Source organism: Mixophyes fleayi, chromosome 2, assembly GCF_038048845.1.
Source record: "Mixophyes fleayi isolate aMixFle1 chromosome 2, aMixFle1.hap1, whole genome shotgun sequence".
Lineage (NCBI taxonomy): Eukaryota > Metazoa > Chordata > Amphibia > Anura > Limnodynastidae > Mixophyes > Mixophyes fleayi.
Window position 1 is genome coordinate 112,255,078 of NC_134403.1, and position 26,771 is coordinate 112,281,848.

At 40.1% G+C, this 26,771-nt stretch overlaps 1 protein-coding gene across 3 annotated transcripts in view; it reads right to left on the reverse strand.

The window, feature by feature from the left end:
* Positions 1-26,771, reverse strand: part of KLF12 (KLF transcription factor 12) — a 172,771-nt gene that overhangs the window by 53,584 nt on the left and 92,416 nt on the right. For all 3 annotated transcript variants that reach the window (XM_075199824.1, XM_075199823.1, XM_075199825.1), the window contains exon 3: positions 5,933-6,473. In XM_075199824.1, coding sequence (XP_075055925.1) covers positions 5,933-6,473 — 541 coding nt within the window. The remainder of the gene's footprint in view (positions 1-5,932; positions 6,474-26,771) is intronic.

Consider the following 26,771-nt stretch of genomic DNA (forward strand, 5'->3'; position numbering starts at 1 on the left):
GCTCTGACTTTGCTTTTCCTTTTCTAAAGCTCTTCCTTGGTTGATTTGCACGAATTCTTTGGTCCGTTATAATGTTGGAAGGTGAAATTCCTCTACTATCTATAGTTTTCTGACAGAGGCTAGCAGGTGTCGTGCCAAAATATCTTGATATTTGGGCTATTCCTAGCTGAAGAGAAGCAACGCCAAAGCGTGCTACTGTCGCCACCATGCTTCACAGTAGGTATGGTGTTCGTTGGGCTATGAGCTGTGTTGCATTTTTTGCCAAACAAATATTGTAGAATTGAGGTAAAAAAATTCCACCTTGGTGTTATCTGACCATAGTACATTTCCCCATATGGATTGGGGGGGTTAAATGCATTTTATTAGCAAATTTTAGACATGTGTGCATGTTCTTTTTTATGAGAAATGGCTTCCGTCTCACCATACTACCCCATTGGCCAGACATGTGAAGAATATGGGTGATTATTTTCAGATGAGAGAGTGACCAGTTTCTGCTAGAAAATGACTGCTGATCTTTTAATCTTTGGTAGCCTCCCTGAAGATTTTTCTCCTTGTCCTGTCATCAATTTTGAAGGGATATCCTGATCTTGGCAATAGTTCTCACAGTGTTCTTTGGTACATGTAATGCCTTTGAAATTCTTTTATATCCCTCTCCTAAATGGTGCCTTTCAACAATGAGATTCCATAGATATTTTGAAAGCTCCTTGCGGATCATGGCTATCCCTGTAGGATGCAATCAGGAAAACTGCAAGGAAAGTCTACAGGAACAGCTGATCTTTATTTGTGCTAATCACAACCACTTTAATTGCTGGCAGGTATACTAATTACCTTTAAACATGATTCCGAGCGTGATTGGTTAACTCTGAACACAACTACAGCCCTATTCTGAAAGGATGTGCACAGTTATGCAACCAGGGTATTGTATTGTAGGTTTTTATATTTTTACCTATTTTTCCTAAATATTCACCATTTACTTTCCAATTGGATTTTGTTGAAGGTCACATTAAAGGTGGAATTTCAATGAATATGTGTACACCTTTTATATTCACTGTATATTTGTTTTAAATCCTTTGTACATTTTTTTGGATTGAATCCAATGATCTTTTGTGAGTGTGCTATTACTACATTCCATATTAGATACGTATAAGTTGTACTAGACAGCACTTATTATAATATGCACCCTATCCCTTTTATATGATGATAATTGCATAATTACTTGTGCCTGCCTAATTACAATTTCTTCCATTTGAAGCAACACAAAGACCATATAAAATCTAGTTGTGTTCAGTGTACAGTTATATAAAAACATACATAAATGAGAGATGGCCTAGGGCTAATGTCTCTTGACCCAGCTGTCATCACGATTTAAAGAAGCACTCAAATGAGTAAAACAGTCTATATATAGTCTCGATTATTGCTGCCTCTATACATCTACAAAATAACTTCAACATTTCATATGTCCAGAGAAGAACATTTCAGATTTGTATAAACAAGTATACTTTTTATTGTGACCAGTGAAATGTAAACACATCTCACCAGGTTTTCAGAAACATATTAACATAAGACATATCTTACTATACATAGCTAGAAATACAACAAAAGATAATTACAAAATACACAATTTCAAATAAAGGGTCAGATTCTATTTGCCGCGTGGAAACGTGATGCGTCTCCTAAACAGTCCGCGGAGACACATCACGTCAGAGTTTTTACAGAAATTACCACTTATTGTTCCTCGCGTTTCGTAGCGGTGCACAGAAAAATTTCTTACTGTAATTTGAACATCTGAACATTGAGGCGATATTAAGAGACACCTCATGCTGAATTGAATCTGCTCCATATAAATACACTTTTCAAGCTAATTGATGACCTTTGTAACTCAAAAGGGACAAAGGACAGATAATTGGGATCTGTATACAAGTGTTTAATTCACATGTTCCAATTCTTTTCTTTCTTCCACATGTTTAGACACATATATATTTTGTGTTGGATTGGTTTGCCTTTCTGATCACAATTAAGTCTTGCAAAATACATAATCTTACATTATATATTTTGTCATGAACATAGAGAACTTAGTTATTTAGAAGGGTTAACTCATCACATAATTGTGGAGAATAAGGTCTAAATCATAACCGCAGTGTAAATATGGTATATCAATTGAATCCATTGATAAATTGAGCTACTAAAGTGTAAAATGCGAAGTCAGAAGGACTGTTGTATGTTTATTTGGTGGATCTGCACATCTCAGTGTTGGAAGACAGCAGTGTCACCTGTAGCAGTTTCAAAGGCCCCTGCAGTGAGCTATATCCTGAAACAAGTTAGTTTTTTGTACACCTGAATAGACTTGGTGGAGCCGTTCAGAGCTTGACATCCTTGCAGACAAAGGCAGCATTTGAAGGCTGCCAATACAGGTATGTAGAAATATGAACTTCAAAGAAAATTTCTTCATATTTCATATTTTGGGAAATCTGTGTGCCACTCCATACTGAGGAGCAGAAATCACATCAAGGTTGTGAATGACAGGTACTAGCGCTATCAAGGAACAGCTATAATCATGTGCCTTTGGGTTTTGACTTTTGGTAACTCTTCACAGATATAACTCCCCCTTCAATAAATCGGTCATAATCTCCCAAACATTTAAATACCAAACATGATGGAATTATGACAATGTGACATCCCTGCCCCCCTATTAGCATTAACACTGCCCCTGTGAAGGCCGTCCCATTTAATTTTGCTTAAAAAATCCTGTGTTGGGAAGGGGCAAATTGTCAGTTTCTTGGGTATCAATCTAATTGAAAGACTGTCCATCTTTTCTGCCTACCCCCCAGGCATACAAATTATTATACGTAACTTATGCTCTGTACTTTCGTCCCATTTGTTTGTATAACTGTTTGTAATTTTTTATTTGTATGTCAAACCTTTATCTATTTTTTTTTTAATATCTGTAAGCATTGTACTTTTTGTATATTAAATCTAACAATTTAATAGTTCTGTCCTTGTTGCTTTAAAAGAATCCATTGCCTGTGTGGAAGAAATAAGATCGTTTGACAATACTAAAACCTTTCATTGCTGAGGTGTGAATTGCGAATACATTTGTATACCAAGCCTAGTGTGTACCTGCATGTACATTTGTGTAAAAGAGCCTTGAGGGCTGAAGGGTTAACTGTTTAGCTACCAGAGCACAGAGTGTGCGCAATTGGGTGATTCGGTCATAGGTTTGCTACGGGCCATATACGTAGCTGGTGGCAGTTGCTGAGAGGTGTGAAGCGTGTGTCTGTGTTTGGAAAGGGACCAGCGAAATCTGTAGCCTGAAAGAGAGGTGAGTGTGAGGTTTAGGCTGGAATCCTGTGTGTTCCCTTACAGTAAGCTTCCAAGTCACAAGTGCACAGAGGGTGGTTTGTGACAGATAAAGGGGTTCAGGAGCGGTTTCCTGACAAAATAGAGGTGATATATTGTATGACTGTTGGAATATATGATAAGATATTAAATTATGGAGTAGCCAGAGAGGCGCTTATCTGTGACAACAAAGCCTATTTAATTGTATTGTATTGTATGGTATGGATAATAACAATTTTTAATGACTCAGCTTTTACAGCTAACTTTTTTTTATAATTTTTTTAATCTTTTTATTTTCCACAACATATATGGTGATTACAGAACAGGAATGGGAAGCAAGTAGCATGAACAATCAAAATCCAACTCAACATCGCGAGAAAATGCAAATAAATAGATGAAAATACAACATGGAGGACAGGTCCAGGGCGGCTCAGGCAGTACCGGCTGGCATATTACAATTATATTAATAACACCTACTGTTGCTATGAAAGAGGGAAAGGTCACTCATTATTACATATATTGTAGAAAAGGGATAGGTTATAAAATGCAGTTCAATCCTGTTAGGTCCACCTAAACTCTTGCAGGGGCATCCAGCCTGTGTCTATCAAACTGTAGAATTACAAATTCCAACATGTTCGGGTGCTGTCCCACTGACAATTCTGACAACCGCATTTTAATAACAACTGGTTACCACTGCTTTAGGGCCCATACACACTAGGAAACATAATTGTGTTTTACCTGCTGTCCAGTTAACTGCATCCACTGCGTGGAGTACACATCTAGAATACCTGTCATTATAGAAATCATTTATCTCTATGCTGTGTTCCAGGTGCATCCTGTGTTTAAGTTCACCGTAGGTAAGTGCAATTATTTTTCCTTGAGCTCAGATGAAACCAATAAACAATTTATTGTACATTTCAACACCCTAAGCTACAACAGCAGCAGCAGATAATACACATGTGTATAGTTCATTCAGTTCAGCCACAGAACAACACGTCTATGTGTGGTGTGTAAATAATACATGCAGTTCTGGTGGTGCTGTTACAAACACTATAAAAAATTCTTATTTGGACAAGAGGAACTCTCTTTCTGTGTGACTGTATTAAGCAATACAGAATCACAACGATTATAAATAGAAATGCCCTGTGAAGGAAAGAGACAGAACAATAAAATATTCCGGAGGCAGTGTTATGCAGAGAAGTGAAAAGAGATTATGTAGAGCTGAGTATCTCAAAGGTCAATATGGCTATATAATTCTCAAGCAAATTGTGAATATTCTACAATAAATGCTAAATGTGAATACCTTCTTTTTTTATTGTTACCATAAACAAACACCATTTTCTAAAATACAACTAGAAAAGGAGTACCCCATTTACATGCTCTTTTTGAAAAATAGCTCCTACACCTAATGACAACACTCACTCCTTAAACATACTTCTTTTATAAACCCACATTGCCTGTAGTGCACTTACAGTTCATCTGCTTGACCACTTAAAACAGTACTTTCTACATTCCCAGCTCTGGACAGCTCCTTCTTTCAATCCCCTTGCTCTACCAGCCAGATATATTAACCTTAACTAGACTACCGATTGACAGTGTTAGGCAACTGTCTAGGTGCAGGGCTTTTTGGGGCGCCACTGAGGGCTGGTGTCAGGTATTTGGTGTAAGCTGTATGCCGCACCGGAAAGAAAAAGCTCCAGTTAATCCCATTGCCTATCGCTTTTCAAGGCAGAGCCTGAGCAGCTTAACAGTGCAGCAAACTGCCCCTACCTCTACTCTGACGGGCAGTTGTAGGACCTTTCCCTGCTCCTGACTACAGGGACATGTGATCAGTTCCCGTCTGACTATTACAGGGATGACAGATGCGCACAAGGTGGGGATGGAGGGAGAAGTCAATATAATTGGTGGGAAGTTAATGTTGAGGTGGTTATTCACGATGATGGGGAGTTGATTGTGAGGGGGTTAATGGTCTTAATGGGGTACTTTTGATGAGGCTGAGGGAGTTAGTGACTTAGGGGGATAATGGAAATAAATGGAATGAATTGTTAGTAATTAATTATGTGAGGGTTAATTAATTACAGGGATGAGAGAGTAAATGATTATAAAAGGGTTAGTGATGTTCATGGGGTAGCTATGATGAGGCTAAAGAATTGAACAATTATAAATAGGGGCAAATTGGCCATTACTATACACTTAAATATTAAAAGAATGTAATACTACATGTAAAGTAACAAAAAGGTAAGATACAAAGGACTATTCTGTTTTTAGAAACAAAAGTGAAAAGTTTGGGTGGAAAATAGAAGAAAGCCAAACTAATACACTGCACTGGCAAGATACTGACCAAGGTTGTGTCTTGACGCAGGTTGCAAAAGTCTACTTTTTAATAATTCTTGACAAATCTCCCAAATATATGCCTTATACTAGGAATTATACACTTTTTATGGCATCTTAACTTAAACTAAAAACACTGACATATGCAAATTCCCCTATCTTCAAATAACATATGCAATATATATATATATATATACACACAATACATACACATACACGCACACAACTTATATCAAGTAAATGATATGCTGTGTGCAATATTTACCTTTAAGATGACTTCTTCCATCCTCCAATAGAGGAACCACTATTGTAGAATTCATATTCCCTGGTGACCTGACAGCCGTATAAACCACAGGAACCGACTGCACAACAACAGGTATGCGGTGAACATGACTCAGTTTGTTAGATTGTAGATTCATAGGACTAGAAGGTGGGACGGGGTGAATAATGTGCAAAAATTGCTGTCCACCAACCCCAGAAGCTGAAGCCACAAGGGGACCTGGAGTTAATACTGTTGGCACTGATGCTGTTGAAGGTACAGATGTTATCACTGTTGGAGAAGAAGCTGGACGGCTGGATGAAGATGAAGAATTAGAAGAAGGTGAAGCTGCTAAAGTAGTTATGGACAGTGGAGAAGAAGAAAATCCTCTCGGTGAGGTTCTAGCTTTGTTTATTGACAAGTCCACTGGTTCTGTTTGTGTTTGGAAATGGTCAGTGGCTAATAAGTCCTCCGGAGGTTCTGCCTTCACATTGTTGAGGAGAAGGGGAACAGCTTCCATATCTGGATAGCTGTGGACTTTTGGAGACTACATTGGAGAAAAAAATATGAAAACAGTTTAAATATAATTTATCTAGCAAAATAAAATTAAACTTTGCAATGTATATTTATGTATATTTTTGTAAGATGAAATTGAGATGGCTATTATTGCAAATGTCCCAGATTTTATATACATCTTTGCTATCCTTCTTACATCAGTAAATGGTTTTAAAAAAATATACAAAAATGATGACTTACTGTACCTAGAGTATTGTTTAACAAACATCTTTATCTTTCGGCAAATAGATTTTTATAACAAAGAGTAGATTAATGATAATGTATATAGTTATAGTTATGTAACTATACCCCTTTAGCAGACCTATAATGCTTAAAGGCGCATAGTATGTGCAGTTTAATATAAGGACATTTTGATAATTAGTTATAGATTTATAGTAATTTGTATTTATTGTTTAAAATATTAAAATTAAAACAATAAGACAACTGCTAATTTGTGTAACTTATTATTTAAAGTCAGAGGGTCTGAGTCATTAAGAAGAACAAAGCAAAAAAAAGGAGTACATTTGCACCTTGGCAAAACCATGTTGAATTGGAGGGGGAGGTAAATTTAAAATGTGGGGACAGATTTATAGTTGGGCTAGAGCATGTCCTAGATCAACTTTAAATTTCAGTGTAAAAATAAAGCTATAAGTATTTGTGTGCTAGATGAAAAAGCAGCCAGTATTTTCCGTATGTGCAAAATAATATACTGATTTGCACCCCTTGCATTGTCATATGGTTTGCCCAGGAGCAAAATTACTATTTCATTTTGCTTTGCTCTCCTTAATGACCATTATGTTTTTGGTTATGCCAGGAGCATTCTCAAAGTTTATTTAATAATACACATATTTGTAAAATCTTTGCTCTCCTTACTGGCTCAGAGTGTTTCAATTCAACTTTGTGCAGTACTGGTCTGCAGTATAAAGGGTCTTATGGAATTTTCCTGATATCGGCCCACTTTCAAGCTAGATGTAACTTTTTACATGCAACAAATCTTAGATTCCAAATGCATAATATATAAAAATAGTTATCTGAACAAAGCTTTTTAAGCAGCATGACATCTCTTCCATTCTAATTACCAAATATGCAGTGCCTCATTTAGTAAACCAAAGCACTAATTCAGCCATTGGTGTCAATGTGATAATTTCTTCTTATTTTTTTTAAAAAAACAACAAAAACGAAAAAAATAAAATAAAACAATAGCTATGATTTTTGCCTTTTGCTTTATTATTATTACATTGCTGAGTTTCACTCTGACTTTAAAGTAGCTCATTTAGCAAACTTCATACAAGTTACTTTTTTTTTTTAATTGGAGTGCTCCAAGGGGAAAATGTATCAAGCTGCGAGTTTCCGGTGGGTTTGAAAAGTGAAGATGTTGCCTGTAGTAACCAATTAGATTCTAGTTATTATTTATTTAATACATTCTACAAAATGACAGCTAGAATCTAATTGGTTGCTATGGGCAACACCTCCACTTTTCAAACCCGCCGGAAAGTCGCAGCTTTATACATTTACCCTCATGAATCAGTGCAGTTTCCCTTTTTTATCCTCAGGTCTTGCCAATGCAATCAGCATGTTGGACTTATTTCTCCTCTAATTAAACCCAATTTAACACCTCCTCTTGTGAGCTGGTTCCTACAGCAAAAAGGCCACAGTGGAAAACTCTCATCAAACTCGGGGGTCTATTTAACATTGGTGGGCAGTGGGCAGCTGTAAGATTCACTTTGAATCGCTGCATAGTGCAGTGATACTAAATGTCCTGCGCTTGAATTTATCAAGCCAAGGCTTATAGGCGAGCCGTGGCGAACTCTCAACATCTAAACTAACTAAAATCTCCACCATCCCACCAGCAGCCTAACGCTGCCAACCAATCGAGGAGCAGACCCTAGTGGTTAATGCGCAGGTGCAGATAAGGTCGCGCATGTGCATTGTGATGGGACCCCAGCGCTGGGCAGAGAGGCTCTTGTCGAGCGGTGATGTAGTCCACAGTACTCCATTAAAAAGGTAAGCTAATACCATGTCAAGATGCCGTTAGTTTTTTAAGGCTGGCTGTGAAAACCGAATGTTAAATTGGGTCACTTTGCAGTCCCCACAGAAGTCTACTAGGGTTAGACATGTTCTACTGCCCATGACTGCCTAGAAAACCTCTATATAATGCAAATTATTACAGGTACTTAGCTAGAAATATTTATGTTGGCACATGCACACATAACTGATTAACTAGGACAGGCTGAGCGGGATCAAGAAATGCTCCTGCTTCTCTAAACTCTACCCCCTCTGGTTGGGCTCAAAGGGACATCGGGTTCCTAATGGCATCCTGAAATGATATTAGGTTTTAAGGTTTAAGGCCACTCAATAAATTGAGTAGTTTTGTAGTCCCCATTGAGGTCTATGGAGACTACGATAATCGGCAGAAAATCGGTTAAGCTTCCATTCTAGAAGTATAATAATTAGAAATCTTCACAACAATTAGCATTTTATTCCAGGCACAAAGTAGTAAAACTGTTTGTGCTTAGGTCAATCCTTTCGTTTGAATGTTTCCACTACGATCATCATCATTATCATTTATTTATATAGCGCCACTAATTCCGCAGCGCTGTACAGAGAATGTACGAAGTCTTCCCTCTACCTTAAATTTGGTCTGTCAAAGAGTAAACACCTTCTGGTCCCACCTTTTCCATTAATACCCTTACCTGACATCTCCATCTCTGTTAACACTATTATAATCATTCTTGCACCATAAACCGATTGTCTTAGGGTTGCATTCAATCTCTCCTTGGACCCATTTCTTCTGTGATTGTTGTTAAAAATGGTTAATCCAGCTGACTATCTCTCCTCTCTCTCTCTCTCTTTCTCTATCCTCGACCAACTTTTCAATCTGCAATAGATGGACGCCTTTTATCCTTATCGCCAACTCCCATTTCCACCTATGAGGGTTCTTTTATGGCACACATAAGCTTTGGAATGATTAGACAGCCCTCTAACCTTTAAATCTTTAGGTATATCTTGCAAAAATACATAGATGTGTTAGATGAACGCTCAAAATGCTTTTTCCAGATAGAAAAGGGCTAGCATTCGTAGCATTTAACTGTATCTGTGTTGCCACATTGAAGCAAAGAGGAATGGTCCTCCATCAGATAAGGAATAAATACAATCAGTAAATGTTGCATGCAGGGGCTTCAGAGCTTAATCACTCCTGTGTGCGAAGAACATCCCCCTTCACATCTATGTGAAAAGATTGACCGCTATGAATACTGCCAGTTGTCTAGCTGGAAAACGCTGCAGTTCAAAGAGCCTATCTGACACCACCCTTACTAGGAGATGTTTAACACGCTCCCTATGTACCCTGTCATCTATTCAGCTGTAAGGTTCTTGTTTTCACACAATAAACCACCTCTACGCTCCCTTATAATTCATCCAATCCTGTACATCCTCCATTTGAATTTAATTCAAAAGCACTATTTGTGTTGAGGCAGAATTCAGATGCGTGTCAGGTTCAGTGACCATGCACCATCTACATATGTATACACTGATCAGCCACAACATTAAGATCACTGACAAGTGAAGTGAGTAACATTGATTATCTTGTTACAATTGCATCTGTCAAGGGGTGGGATATATTAGGCTGTAAGTGAACAGTCAGATCTTGGATTTGATGTGTTGGAAGCAGGAAAAATTAGCAAACGTAAGAATCTGAGCGACTTTGACAAGGGCCACATTGTGATGTCTAGATGACTGGTTCAGAGCATCTTCAAAACAGCAGGTCTTGTGGGCTGTTCCCAGTATGCAGTGGTTAGTACCTACCAAACTGGTCCTAGGAAGACTAGATAATTTGGTCCAATCCCACAGAAAAGATACTGTAGCACAAATTGCTGAAAAAGTTAATGCTGGCTATGATAGAAAGGAGTAAGAACACAGTGCATCACAGCTTGCTGTGTATGAGGCTGCGCAGCTGCAAATTGGTCAGAGTTGAGTGCCCATGCTGACCTCTGTCTACCGCCAAAAGTGCCTACAGTGGGCACGTGAGCACCAGAACTAGACCATGGAGCAATTGAAGAAGTTGGCCTGGTCTGATGAACCACGTTTATTTTTACATTATGTGGACGTCCTTGTGTGTTCCTCAGTTATCTGGGGAAAAGATGGCACCAGGATGCACTATGGGAATAAGGCAAGCCTGCGGAAGCAGTATGATGCTCTGGGAAATGTTCTTCTGGGAAACCTTGGGTCCCGGCATTCAGGTGGATGTTACCTTGACACGTACCACCTACCTAAAAATTGTTGCAGACCAAGTACACACGACAACGGTATTACCTGATTGCAGTGGCCTCTTTCAGAAGCATAATGTGCCCTGCCACACTGCAAAAATTGTTCAGGAATGGTTTGAGGAATATGACAAAGAGTTCAAAGTGTTGTCTTGGCCTCCAAATTTCCCAGACGTCAATACGATCGAGCATCTGTGGGATGTGCTGGAAAAACAAGTCCGAGCCATAGAGGCCCCACCTTGCAACTTACAGGACTTAAAAGATTTGATGCTGACATCTTGGTACCAGATACCACAGTACACTTTCATGTGGAGTCCATGGCACGAGAGCAAACCTACAGAATATTAGGTAGTTTTATAATATTAGTCTTAATGTTGTGGCTGATCAGTGTATGTGCCTTTACTTAAAACATACACTTATGTATTCTCACTTCACTTTTATTTGATTAGATGATAAACACAAGCAAACAGAGTGCCTCCACAGAGTGAATGTCCTAATGAAAGGCCCCCAATCTATATAACAACCTAGGGTACAAGGCTACCTTAGGGTGGTCAATGACTTTAAATGTAATATGTAAAATGTTAATTGTAATAAATAAAACATTGTTTGTAAGATGTATTTCTGAAACAATAATCAGCTTCTGTCATGACACAATCTCCCTGTTGACTTTCTGCCCAAACTGTTTTTTTACATTTGTTTTTCTTTTAATACATTATATGGATTTTTAACATTTCCATTTCTTTTAATAAATTATATGGATTATGAACACCATACTGACATGACACATACTATTTCACTAAAGTGCATTGTAGTGCCAGCAAACCTCCACTGGATGGAGCTAAAACATTTTACATGCATATGATAAAGGAATTTGATAATGTGAAACTGCAATTACTCAGCATAAGAGACAGGAAGTTTAAAGAGCTACATTTCCTCATAAAGTATGCAAGTAAAAAAATAAGTGTAGCAATATTTATTTTAGGATCACAATAGGGGTAATTGCAAAGGCTATAAAAAGCCAAATATACGTGTGAATTCTAAAAACATTTTAAGATTAATAAATCTACTGTTGAAGTTGTTAAAAAAAAAAAGACAATGTATCAAGTTAATCACCCCATTTAACACAATATAACATATTTCTAGCACTATTGTCACAATGCAATTACAAAGAAATATGGCAAAATATGGTCATCATATTAGATAGTTTGGCAACCTTCAACTAACTTGGGAGTATGTACTACTCTGCATCAGCCCTTATGTATACAAATGCTCCCAGTTTCATTCATGTCAAGGGATAGTTTAGTTCTCGTAGCTATTACAGAGTCATGCTCAGTGGTCAAAGTGGCTTGATATACGGTGGTAAGCCCCACCGCCACTTCTCCTACTGCTTTGATTGTACAATTATCACATTCCATTCATTTACATTTTCCATACAACCACTTCTAAATTTCCATACTGCCACAAGCTACAATGATAACCATGACTGGGACATAGTTATTCCCAGTTATAGCCTGTTTAGAAAAGAGAGTGGGGAAAAAGTGAGCTGGACGTGCTGGATAAGTAAAGAATGGCATAAAAGCATCTTGATTACAGCGTATTGCAGTTAGAATTAAAAGTATCTGGGTAACTCTAGAAACCGATGAGAGGAGGTATTTTGGAACGGGAACAATTTATAGACAACCAAGACAAGATGAAGAATTGGATACTGTATTAAGAGGAAATCCCTGAGAAGTCAATGAAAGGTGAGGTGATAAATCATAGAATAAATGACGGAAGATTTGAATATGCCTGGGCTGGAGTCTGACAGATCTGCTAAATCAGACAGCAGTAGTGACATTCTGGCTGGCTTGTGTGGGGGCATCTCTCCAGCAATTAGTTTGGGAAGAAGCAATCCTATATTTAGTTCTCATAAATGGAGACGTAGGGAGAGAATTAAGCATACTGCAGGTTTTAATGCATTTTGATGTGCAGTTTATAAATCGTGCAGTTGACTAAAGGTAAAACCATACATCAAACAGCATGAAGCAAAACCACATATCTCAAACTCATGCAAAGCTTTTGAGCTTTCTTGCATATCAGAAAGGGTTCAAAAACAGTAATGAAATAAAGAAAATGGTACTTCCTTCCTTCTATTAATTAAATTCTGCTCTAGACTCTGTGTGTGTGTATGGGGGGGGTCTCGAAAAATGATCCTGACCCCTCACTTAGAGGTTAGCGATCCAATTCTTCTGATACTCCTAGCTGCTAGTTACAGGGTAGAACAATGTTAAAATTATAGTGACAAACTAAAGTGGCACTACAAGCACCACCATGCAATAACAGCAATGGGGCATCAATGCATTCTGGCACTTGTACTGCCACAACAGGTTTTAATATTTTTTACCATAGTATCCTAAGGACAGATGTACCAGGAGAGACCCCAGTGTTATTCAGCATTGAGCCTGTACTCTCTAGGTGAGGGAGCACGATCGCTTTCTTTGGACTCTACTAGGGAACCGAGCCTGAGCCTGGGCTGTTTAGTTAATGTAAGGGATGGAATCTGTTGCACCGGCAAAACAATCCATCTCGCCAGGCACTCCACACAAGCACGCAGCCAAGTAAAATCAGATATTTGACATCACATCTGGTTTTACCATGCAGTTTGGTGTAAAACAGTTTAGGGGTTAGCAAGGAGGAACACTTCAGATGTGGTTTCCGATTTCACTAAACAAATCGCAGGATTTGGATCTGAAAACTGTGTCTGAAGTGTGTCAGTTTGGAGTAATTATCCACTTGTTTTACACAAATAAATCCTGAAAGCATGACCTGTTGGTAGCTCTTGAGGACTGGGTTTGAGCGTCTCTGGTCTAGATGGTATACATCCAGGAGTATTAAAGGAAATACGGCCTTATACCCACTTGTCTGTGAGAATAAGTTCAACAGTAAGCTACATGCACTTGACATATGGTTGTCAACTAGCGGTTTTACTTGCATTAACTGCACTGACCTCAATGTGTTTAAAACAATGAATGGAGCAAGAAGCATTTGTAAAACTGCACACTGGTACAATATACCTAAAATAAAACAATAAGCAGTATGATGGCACAGTAGCTAGCATTGTACTATGGAGCTTGTATGATCTCCCCTTCCACGTTCCAAAATCATACAGTAGGGTAATTGGTTTTTGACAAAATTGACCCTAGCGTGTGTGTAACATGGAAGCTAGACAGTAACCAGCAATGGGGCCGGGACTGATGTGATGGATTACAGATTCTCTGTACAGTGATGCATAATATGATCGGTGCTATATAACTAATACTACTACTACTACTAATGATAATAATAATAGAATGCAATTAAAAACACAAGTGGGTATGGTGGATTCCAATCTTAGACTTGTTTACACACATTGTACTGATGTTAAAATGCTAGAAAATGCATGCATATTAAAGCTAGTGGGTACGAGTTACAAGATCCACAGCAGCATGAATTTACTGCTAGGAAATCATCACAAACAAATCTAGTGGATTTTATTGACACAGTAATTAAAGTGAAGACGGAGTAGTGTAGTGAATGGTATAAGGTCAGCTGAAAAATTTGTAACAGGATTGATAACACAAAAGGTGTAAAATGTGTACTGATTACTACTGATTAGTACTAGAGAAAACAGAGAAATGGACTCAAGTGTAGTATATTAAATGTAATACATTAAAATGTAAAATAATACATGTGGGGCACAAAAATCTGAAAGCAAAATACAGAATGAATGGTGGTGTCAAAACAAGGGAGGAAAGGGACCTTGGAGTTATAGCTACAGGCAAACAAGCAGTGACGTCAAGCAGAGGAGAAAGCCAGTAGAATACTTGCTTGCATAGAAAAAGATATATGTAGCAGGAAGAGGATCACCTGACCTTGAGTAATATGTACAGTTCCAGAGATCCTGGGCCTGACTCATCTTCGAATGCAATGTGAACGCTTTGCAAAAAAAACGCACGTAACTTTTATACACTTTGGACCATATTCAAATACAAGCGGATCTCAAGATACGTTTCCACTTGAATCTGTGCATAAGAATGCTCTGGCTATATATAACTTGCCGTATGTACACAGACGGAACAGAACCCAACAGAACCTATACAAATAATAAATATATATATGAATTGCAGGCAATTGTGTTCATTGGCGCAAGTCCGTTTCTGAGCATTTTATGCAAGATAAGGCACAAAAAGGAACTTACATCCGAACATGAATCAGACCATCTATCTGTAAAATACATGATAAAATAGAAAACATTCAAAGAAAGGCTGCTACAATGGTACATGAGCTGCAGAACAAAACATATAAGAAAGGCTTAAAAAGTTGAACATGTTCAGCTTGGAGGAGAGCATGGACAGAGGTGATATAATAAACAGATCAGAAAAGGCAGGATTTGTTGAAAAAATACATATGAGCATTTCTAGAAGGAAGGCGAATTTTCAAGTAGGAGGAAGACTGAAATAAGGTTTATTTGTTTTTTTTTAAAAAAAGGGTAATAGGTCTATGGTATAAGCTTACTTGCCTACTGTCCCAGACTGTCTGGGACACTCTCGAATTCTGGGTATGTGTCTCGGACTCTGGGGAGAGCAGGGAAGTCTCCCGCATCCTGTCCCTGACTGGCCTCAATGACCCGATTCATGGCGAATCACGTCATTTTGTCCCCACCACCGTGACAAAATACAGCTTTTGTTGCGGGGACAGGGCCAAAATGATGTGATTCAACATGCCCCCCTCCCCCCACTACCACCACACCCCTCTTCAGGGAGACTACACAAAGCAGGCAAGTATGGGTATAAGTCTGCCAGCAGTTGTAATGGGGATTCACACAGTAAAAAAATCAAGAATGCATGGACAAACATATTACTATTGTTAAGACATTAAGAAAATAAATAATCACATCCAATAAAATTCTATCCCTCTCCCAGAAAAAGGCATATACCCCCACAAAACCTTCAAGTTTAATTTATGCTGCGCCATTCTGCTAAATGCCAATCCGCACTGCATTTGTGAATTTGCATTTTGCATATTTTATATAATATGAGCTGGGATGATGATGATGATGATGATGGTGATGGTCAGTTCAGACTCCTGTGTGGTTGGTTGTGGGGAGGACAAGGAACACTTGCGCTAAATTACATTGGGGAAATGTACAAAATTTTGCAACCAAATGCAGAATGTGAAAAATAATATAATCGCGAATATTGTGTATTAAGGAGCAGAATAATATGATTAAATTATTGGAGTGTTTGTACTTAATTAAGTATGTCCACCATGCTCACTTTCAATCCTCTGCAACAGGCTGCCATGAGACGTGGAGTTTTGCAGCCTTGCTGTGCAGGAATACATTGGGGATTGCTTGATTTATACACTAGGGCAGAATCAGCTTTGTGACCTGCGTTAGATCCCATCAGGTCACTGTCCAAATTATGTGCGATAAATTCAGTCGTCGGTAGTTAAGTGGGGAAGTAAAACAGTTTAACAGAACTGCAGTGGAACAGTAGGCTAACACTGTTTCATGTTCCATGTTTAATACTGGAAAATGTTGGGGTTTATTGGTCCTTTCAGAAAACTGAATTAACATTTAAGCACCTAGCCCACACTTAGCAAGAAGCGACTCGATTAGCCCAGCCCCATTCATCAGAATGTACACAAAATGACATCTGCACTGCGGAAGATTATGTTCAGGGGCGCACGCCCCTGAACATAAGCGAGAGCTGCTGGGCATGTGCAGCAGCTCTGTTTCGGCAGCACTGTATTATCCAGCAGCCGCGGCGCTGTCAAAGAAGCGTCCGCGGCGGTGCTGTATACATTCAGTATTCAGTACAGGAACGGTTAATCATTTCTAAGACAAAGCAAAGTATTATTATTCATTTGAATTTGCATTTGAAAGCATGCCTAGCAAATCAGTAATATATCAGACACACAGTTACCACAATCACCACCTTTTTTTCTACCTGATAATTACAGACTTCAGAAAAGCAACCTCTAATGACCTGTTTAAAGTTTTGTAAATGAGACATGGGTAAATACCTTCCTGTTGCTATAGAAATAGCTTCAGGCCACATTGTTCACAATTCCCTAAATTCACAAACTCATCTACCTTACTAAATGCAGTAGAATCTAAATGTAAGGTATAGTCTGAAAGTAAAATTTGTTTTAATTATAAACCACTAGCAGGGTGACCCGGCGTTGCGTGGGTCCGGTTTGTAATGTGTAGCAGTTTTTATATATTAGCAGATTATTTGGTAAATAGACCAAAAATGCTACTTAGAAATTAAGATTTGTTGCTTTGTCATTATGTCATGTTGTAGCAAGGTTTCCAGCAGTCAAACGATTGTTTACAACCAAAAAAAGATGTTTTCACTATTTGTCGCTCTGTTGATTTGTCGCTATGTGGTCTAATAGGTTACTTTTTCGATACTAAAGCTGGGTACACACTACACAGTTTTCATCCAATAATCGGCTAAATCAGCCGACATACGACCGCTCGTTCAAAAGTCGGGTCAGTGTGTGTAGTGACACGATGGTTGAAAGTCTGCCCAAATGGACGATTGTCGCCTCATTTGGTTGGTCGTACCGTTTAGTATTTTCGTTCCAATCTCATTTCCATTGTGTAGTGTGTATAAACTTCCCATCCACAACAGTGAGTTCGAAATTACAGTCATTGCTCACGACAACATGGCTGTAAAAAGTCGCTAAAGGGACGTCCGCTCTTCCCTTTATCGTCCTAAACAAGGCTAGTGTGTATGCAGTCCATGGACCGAGCGATCAGACCATCGATCGCATGTAAAATCGCTCGGCATAAAAAGTTGGTTGAAATTTCTGTAGTGTGTACCCAGCTTTAGTAACTGTGTAAGATCTGGCAGCTTTACCTTGAGAGCCGTGGAAGATATTCGCCAACAAATAAACAATCAAGCTTCTTCTTTTACATATATAGATTTTACACTGTGAACAAAATAGATTTTTTTTCTTGTTTAACAACTGCCCCCTCCAAGCTCTGCATTATGGAAATTAAAGCGTTAACAGTTTAATCTAAAGAGGACACCACCCAGATTCACCGAATTGAAAATCTGCTGTTCAGTGTAACCTTGCACAATGACTTTTTCCTGCTTTTAGCAGTATACTTTGTACAGCTTCGTTTTGGTAGGATATTAACTAATCACATTTTTATTTTGTTGGAATATATTGCAAAAAAAATCATTGTTTAAATAAACCATTACAAAAATGTGAAATATAATCATTTATAAACAACACACCAGCCATAAAAGGATTAAACTGGTAGAATGTCTGCTTTGCCTTAGTTAAATAGAATACTGCCAGAATACTGGCGGGATATGGTATAAAAGAAATGGACACATAAATAAAAAATGCCTTTTGGGTAAAAATGACTGATGTCTAGGTATTTTTTGATGTACTAAAAACAGAAACGTATTTATTTTTATAGCTTGCTTTTAATAATGTAGAAATGATATCCATATTTTCTAGCAATTTTTGTAAAGCATATTTACATGCAATGTTTTACGGTGTTCTTCCAAACAAATAGTGAAAATGTAATTAATGGGAAAGCCCAGGTATCACATATTTGTGTGTCAGATATCTGACATGATATCTTCCTATAGTATATCTTATAAGAATCCATACACTTTTAGTTATTATTACTTTAGGCCAGTGATTCCCAAACTTTTGCAGTTCGCGGCACCTTTAGAGTCTCCAAATTTTTTCAAGGCACCCCTCCAAAATAATTATTGAGCAGTCCTGTTTTAGAAGTAGTTGGGTCAAAAAAATGTAATAAGTATTTAGGTCAGGACAGAAATACTTATTTAGTTGTATGCAAAAATGCCCCCTCTGCATCCAGACACTCTGCCCTCAGGCACACTGCCCCCTCTGCATCCAGACACACTGCCCCCTCTGCATCCAGACACACTGCCCCCTCCTCTGCCCTCTCTCACACTGCCCCCTCTGCCCTTTGTCACGCTGTCCCCCCTCCTCTGCTCTCTGTCACGCTGTCCCCCCTCCTCTGCCCTCTCTCACGATGTCCCCCCTCCTCTGCCTTCTCTCACGATGTCCCCCCCTCCTATGCACTGTCACACTGTCCCCCTCCTCTGCTCTCTGTCATGCTGTCCCCCCCTCCACTGCCCCTCACGCTGTGTCCCCCTCCACTGCCCCTCTCACGTTGTGTCCCCCTCCACTGCCCCTCTCACGTTGTGTCCCCCTCCACTGCCCCTCTCACGTTGTGTCCCCCTCCTCTGCCCCTCTCACGCTGTGTCCCCCTCCACTGCCCCTCTCACGCTGTGTCCCCCTCCACTGCCCCGCTGTCACACTCCTGCCCCTGTGTCTGCCTACTGTCACACTCCTGCCCCTCTGTCTGCCCCGCTGTCACACTCCTGCCCCTCTGTCTGCCCTGCTGTCACACTCCTGCCCCTCTGTCTACCCGCTGTCACACTCCTGCCCCTCTGTCTACCCGCTGTCACACTCCTGCCCCTCTGTCTGCCCCGCTGTCTGCCCGCTGTCACACTCCTGCCCCTCTGTCTGCCCGCTGTCACACTCCTGCCCCTCTGTCTGTCCGCTGTCACACTCCTGCCCCTCTGTCTGCCCGCTGTCACACTCCTGCCCCTCTGTCTGCCCCGCTGTCTGCCCGCTGTCACACTCCTGCCCCTCTGTCTGCCCGCTGTCACACTCCTGCCCCGCTGTCTGCCCCGCTGTCACACTCCTGCCCCTCTGTCTGCCCCGCTGTCTGCCCGCTGTCACACTCCTGCCCCTCTGTCTGCCCGCTGTCACACTCCTGCCCCTCTGTCTGCCCCGCTGTCACACTCCTGCCCCTCTGTCTGCCCCGCTGTCTGCCCGCTGTCACACTCCTGCCCCTCTGTCTGCCCGCTGTCACACTCCTGCCCCTCTGTCTGCCCCGCTGTCACGCTCCCTCTCACTCCTCTGCCGCGAGCCAGCCATAGAAAAAACCAAAGAGCACATAAACTTACCAATCCGCGCGGCGCCGGGACCCAGCAGCCTCCTCTCTCCCGCAGCAGCTGTCACTGAATATCGACGTCAGTGACAGCTGCGGGAGAGAGGAGTCTGCTGGGTCCCGGCGCCGCGCGGATTGGTAAGTTTATGTGCTCTTTGGTTTTTTTTTTATGGCTGGCTCTCGGCACCCCAGTGACAGCACCGCGGCACCCCTGGGAGCCGCAGCGCACACTTTGGGAACCGCCGCTTTAGGCATTGGAATATGTATGTATATTGATTGTTATGAAGGAACACTATTAGTTGCTGGAAATGCACAAATCTGCTCAAAATGTATTTTGAGTCTTGTTCTTCATATTACTTCTAAAGTTCAAAAATTTGTGATAAATTCTCAAACTTTAGTTGGGATAAACTATTGGAGCTAAAGTGGAGCCAGCAGGTTCAATCACATTTGAGCTTTAATGGCTACACTGCATAGTCAAGCAGGTCTGGACAACCTGTAGCTCTCCAGGAGTTGTAAAACTACAAGCCCCAGCATGTTTTATGAAATGACAGCAGTCAGGGTATGCTGGGAATTGTAGTTCCACAACACCTGGAAAGCCACAGGTTGTCCTGGCCTGGTATAGTGGTTTTAATGGTTCTCCTTGAACACGGCAAACTGGAGTGCAGTAACCTTCACTTAAAATTAAAAATACTACAAAATGTAGCCATTTAAGCATAAACATTTTATTGTTACATCAAAAACACAGTTCACAGGTGGATACAGGCTTGGCATACATTGATATGCCAGATGACAGTCTGTTGCTTTGTCATGTAAGGCTAAGTGTAAAATCAGATGTAACACCCATACTACAGGTAGGTGTGTTCAAAGGATCTGCCAGACTGACAGAAATGTTTACTTAATTATTTCTTTCTTTTGATAACATGATTTGAAGTACTCAGATTTACATACATGTGATTTATGTTGAAACTCTGCTTTAATTCACAAAGGAAATGCAGCTTATTACAACTGTGTGCTTTCCGCTGCTTACAAGATATGCTTTCATTTAATTGCTTCCCACCCATTCGTCATTGGAGATTTTCTCCAGCTAAAGAACTACTTTGTTTCCATGGAAACACAATCCCACCCTAGAACTGCGTGTTTGTATCTGTCTCCTCAACACCAGTTCTGAAGCTGTTGGCACTTCAACTTTTATTTGTAACCAAGGTAAAATTGGGTCGAGATTCTACTGTAAACGGAGAGATATTATAAAACTGGTGTTTTGTTTTTTTTAAGAGATTGCTCATGCATGCATCATAATAATCCAGTTAATTTTTCAATCTTTCTGTATTTCATAAACTTGATCTCTACAAGGAACCATTTAGATGTAAATTTCCTGTTAACAGTATAGATTTTCTAGAATATTCCAAGCTAAATAAAGAATACATTGTTTTGTACCATTACATTTTAATACACAATGGGCCTGATTCATCTTCAGACGCAAGTCCATTTAAGTGCTGTATCTTGCATGAAAAATCTCTGTGCATGCGCCAGAACGTGACGTACGCCAATGAACACAACTGCACGCAATTCATGTCCGAATGCAACAGACACTACTGCCTAGGACTTGAAGGGTGGAATTGGGGTGGAAAGGGGTAGACGGATGTAGGCAATGTACAGAGTAAGGGCGTGCGAGGAAATCCCTATGCAGAGCCAGAAAATTCAATTTCAGGGCATTTCTTAAGTACTGTTTTTAGCTGTATCATTTGCACCAGCTACAGGGCGGGTGTAAGCACTGATAGTGATAGTGATAGTGATGACTACATCATGCCAGAACATGTGTTTGCAAGCAAGAGAAATGCTAAAAAAAATGCACTTAATGCATGTGCTATCCTACATTGTGTTATGTCTATCTACTTACAGCCTGTAATATTTAGCTAGAGCGTACTTATAACCAGAGTCAAGTGGAAACATACAACGAACAATCCGGTGTGATTAGGGGAACTTGGACTTCAGATTCAGCTAATAATAATGAATTTCATTCAATTGAAAATATTGCGTAAAAAGAATTTAAAAGGACTATCAGCTTGCGCTGTACTTTCTATGGGGAAGGAATACAGGTGTCAAAAGTCTTATTTTTCATCGCAAAAGTGCCAAAAGTTGAACTGAATAGCATAAAACTAGACACGTGAAGCATTTCGAAAAAAGGGAATTGAATTGGTCCTTCAATCTGTGGCTTCCAGCTTGCCAGTTACATCACAACTGGGGACCCACAGATGTACAAGAGGTGAATAAAGATAGCAAAACAGCACACAAACTAACCATACTCACTTTTAGTAAATGCAAAATTTACAACAAAGAGGTGACCAAGGGACTTGACAACAGCAGGATGTTCAAGGATAAAGTAGTTGCCCAAAGACTAGGATGTGATCAACTCAGATCATATCCTGCTTGATATACTTGTATCCCAGCTCCCCTGCCTCACTGCAATAAATATTGCAATCCATTTGCAGGATTGTAGAAGTTTGTCGCAGAGTGCAAGCTACTCTTCTCTGTTATTATGAATTTTAGACTCTGAATATGGTCCCCCTGACAAGTATGGTGTATACAAAATGATCCCTCCTCACTAAAAACGAAACTGTAATATGTTCACTTCCAATTAGCTAAAAAAAGACATTCTCACTAGCGGGACAATCATGTCCCCGGGTGGGATAGCAGGACACAGCCCTAAAATCGGGACTGTCCCGCTGAAATTGGGACATTTGGGAGAATTGCATCCAACTGATAGGGTAAGATGAAATTTCCGCTACCTCTGAATCGCCAGAGAATTCTAGTCCATTTGTGGGGAGGAAAAGTGCACCTTCATAAAAGCACATTTTCTATCTTTGCCAGCTCCTTCAAGTTATCACGTCTGTAAAATCTAAATTTTTCCATTTAAAATAACACTATTTAAAAAAGTAGGTGCAAATGTACTTCTCTGATCCACCCAACTCCTCCCAGAAGGTTACACAAATGTTTGCACCCCCACAGTTACAAACATCTTGACCTGAAAATCTACGTGCTTACCTTAATAATCAGGTTGCATTTGCACTAAAGTAGACGTGGGACGTCACAAAGCAGCATTTACACTGCACTTTTGCATTTTCATAAATGAGCCTTAATATGTCACCAAATAATATGTTTGCTCTAGTAGAGGTTAAACTAATCTTTTATAACCAATGGCTCCAAACATTGAAATATGTTTGAATGCACCTCTGTGCATGTACCTAAATTGCTCATAGGGAATTCTAACATTTTCCAAAATAATCAACTAAGTGCGTGTAGGGCGATCCTTAGAATTATGGGATTATGTATTACAATCTGTAGCAAGAAAAAGACTCATGTGGTGATGTTAGTGCAGTACACTTTGTCCTTTATCTACATAGCCCCAACATATTCCACAGCACGAATGTTTACAAGATACAGTCATGGCCAAAAGTTTTGAGAATGACACAAATATTATTTTTCACAAAGTCTGCTGCCTCAGTTTTTATGATGGCAATTTGCATATACTCCAGAATGTCATGAAGAGTGATCAGATGAATTGCAATTAAATTCAAAGTCCCTCTTTGCCATGACAATGACCTTTATCTCAAAAACAATATTTCCACTGAATTTCAACCTTGCCACAAAAGGACCAGCTGCCATCAGGTCAGTGATTCTCTCGTTAATACAGATGAGAGTGTTGACGAGGACAGGGCTGGAGATCACTCTGTCATGCTGATTGAGATAGAATAACAGACTGGAAGCTGTAAAAGGAGGGTGGTGCTTGAAATAATTATTCTTCCTTTGTTAACCATGGTTACCTGCAAGGAAACACTGCAGGCATCATTACTTTGCACAAAAAGGGATTAACAGGCAAAGATATTGCTGCTAGTAAGATTGCACCTAAATCAACCATTTATCGGATAATCAAGAACTTCAAAGAGAGAGGTTCAATAGTTGTAAAGAAGACTTCAGGGCGCCCAAGAACATCCAGCAAGCGCCAGGACCATCTTCTAAAGTTGAAACAGCTGTGGGATCAGGGCACCACCAGTGCAGAGCTTGCTCAGGAATGGCAGCAGGCAGGTGTTAATGCATTTGCACGCATAGTGAGGCGAAGACTTTTGGAGGATGACCTGGTGTCAAGAAGGCCAGCAAAGAAGCCACTTCTCTTCAGGAAAAACATCAGGGACAGACTGATATTCTGCAAAAGGCACAGGGATTGGACAGATTGCTTGGGGCATCAGGAAAAACACTTATTTGGTGAAGGAAAGGTGAGCACTACCATTAGTCCTGTGTCATGCCAACAGTAAAGCATCCTGAGACCATTCATGTGTGGGGTTGCTTCTCAGCCAAGGAAGTGGGCTCACTCACAATTTTACCTAAGAACACAGCCATGAATAATGAATGGTACCAAAACATCCTCCAAGAGCAACTTCTCCCAACCATCCAAGAACAGTTTGGTGACGAACAATGCCTTTTCCAGCATGGTGGAGCACCTTGCCATAAGGCAAAAGTGATAATAAGTGGCTCGGGGATCAAAACATTTTGGGACTATGGCCAGGAAACTCCCCAGACCTTAATCCCATTGAGAACTTGTGGTCAATCCTCAAGAGGCAAGTGGTCAAACAAAGACCCACAAATTCTGACAAACTCCAAACATTTATTAGGCAAGAATGGGCAGTCATCAGTCAGTATGGGGCTCGGAAGTTGATTGACATCATGCCAGAGCGAAATTGCAGAGGTCTTCAAAAAGAAGGGTCAACACTACAAATATTGACTTTTTGCATAAACTTAATGTAATTGTCAATAAAAGCCTTTGACACTTATGAAATGCTTGTAATTTTACTTCAGTATACAATAGCAACATCTGACAAAACAAGGTATAAAAACACTGAAGCAGGATACTTTGTGAAAACCAATTCTTGTGTCATTCTCAAAACTTTTGGCCATGACTGTAATTTCCCTACCACAGGCACACACACACACACGATCCATTCTTAGTCTAAAGACAATTAACATAATTGTATATCTTTGGACCGTGGGAGGAAACAGGAGCATCTGGGGGATATTCCTGTGAGAAAAAGGGGAGAGCATGAAACTTCATACAAATACCGTATTTGCCGGCGTATAAGACGACTGGACGTATAAGACGACCCCCAACATTTCCACTCAAAATTATAGAGTTTGTTATATACTCGCCGTATAAGACTACCCCCTCTTCCGCACACCTTCCACACACACACTGTATTAAATCACTGGCCCCCACACACACTGTATTAAATCACTGGCCCCCACACACGCTGTATTAAATCACTGGCCCCCACACACTCTGTATTAAATCACTGGCCCCCACACACACTGCATGAAGTCACTGGCCCCCACACACACTGCATGAAGTCACTGGCCCCCACACACACTGCATGAAGTCACTGGCCCCCACACACACTGCATTAAGTCACTGGCCCCCACACACACACACACTCATATATGCTGATGACACACACACTCATATATGCTGATCACACACTCTGCATTGACATGACATAACATAAAACAAACATAACATAACACATACTAATAACACTTACCTACCTTCTTCTGCTGTCACTCTCCTCACTGATATGACAGGCTGCGTGAGAGAGGAGGATGCTGGGTCCTGGCGCCGCGCGGATTGGTAAGTGTTTCTGTTTGGTTTTTTTTATGGCTGGCCCGCGGCACCCCTGAGACCCCTGAGTTTGGCACCCGGCGTATAAGACGACCCCCCCACTTGGAGGCATGTTTTTCAGGTCAAAAAAGTCGTCTTATACGCCGGCAAATACGGTACTTCCAATGGGGGCATGATATATAGCATGTATCCAAACACAAATTCACTGTGAGGTTTTTTTATATGAGCCTAATAAGCAATGCAAACAGCACCCTTATGTACTTTTAACACATTCTGATTTTAATTCATAAGTCTGCTCTGTGATGTTTAACTGGATGTAATACAATCTATGCATAAAGCATGATTGGTCAGTATAAATGAAGGAGGCTAATACTTTGTTTAATAACATTGATATTACCCTGTCTAGCAACATCATATCAGTATTCAAAAATAGCATATTGCACTGTATGAACCATCCAACTAGGGAACCCAATCACGTATAAGGAACGTTACAATTATAGCATCATATATGATTAGAGTCTAATCCAAAACATTTTCTTCTTCTTGTGCAGTATCAAGCCTACAAAAAGAGACAGACTGAATGTATTAACAAAGAACATGTGGCCTCAACTTGACTGTCTCAATATTGAATGCTCTAAGCTTCTTAAGCTTAGTAATGCGATATTTTAAGGTTGCAGAACCACCTATGAAAGTATTTTACTAAAGTGCCCCTTCCCCTAGATGGAGCCCCGAAGATCTGCTTCATGTACACATTTCTCCCAGGGCTCTTCCTTTTCTACTATAAGAAGCATCAAGTGATTGGTCCTCTCACTCACACTCCTATCTGCCCCCAGGGCTCTAGAGAGGCGCTTTGGTAAATTCTTTTACATAAGCAGCTTTAAAGAACACAGGAAGTAATTCCCAAATATTATGAGGAGTTGTGGAGTTATTTTTCATTATGTATTTTGCACGCAGCAGCTAAATTGATGTTTTTTTAACGAATCCAATATAAAATGCTTCTGCTAACATAGGTCATCACCAAAACTGCACCAACTTACATCTCTTCACTTGTCTCAAAATATCTCCCAATTCAACACCTCTGTTCTTCACAAGATCTGTATCTCTCATGCATACTCATTACCTGCTCCCTCCCAGAACAAGACTTTCCTATAGTCTTCAAAACTTTGCGTTCTCTGAAAACCCACCTCTTCAGGCAAGCTTATCAAATTCCTCAACCACCCTCCTCCCTAGGGTCCTATTACCACTCTTTACACAGTTCACATAAGACTTGCATGTTTCCTTTCTATACTCAATCAACCTTTTGACCACTGACCCCCTGAACAACATTGCTGTGTTACTGGATCATAATGCCCACTAACCATTACCGTTGCAATCTGGCTGGTCCGACAT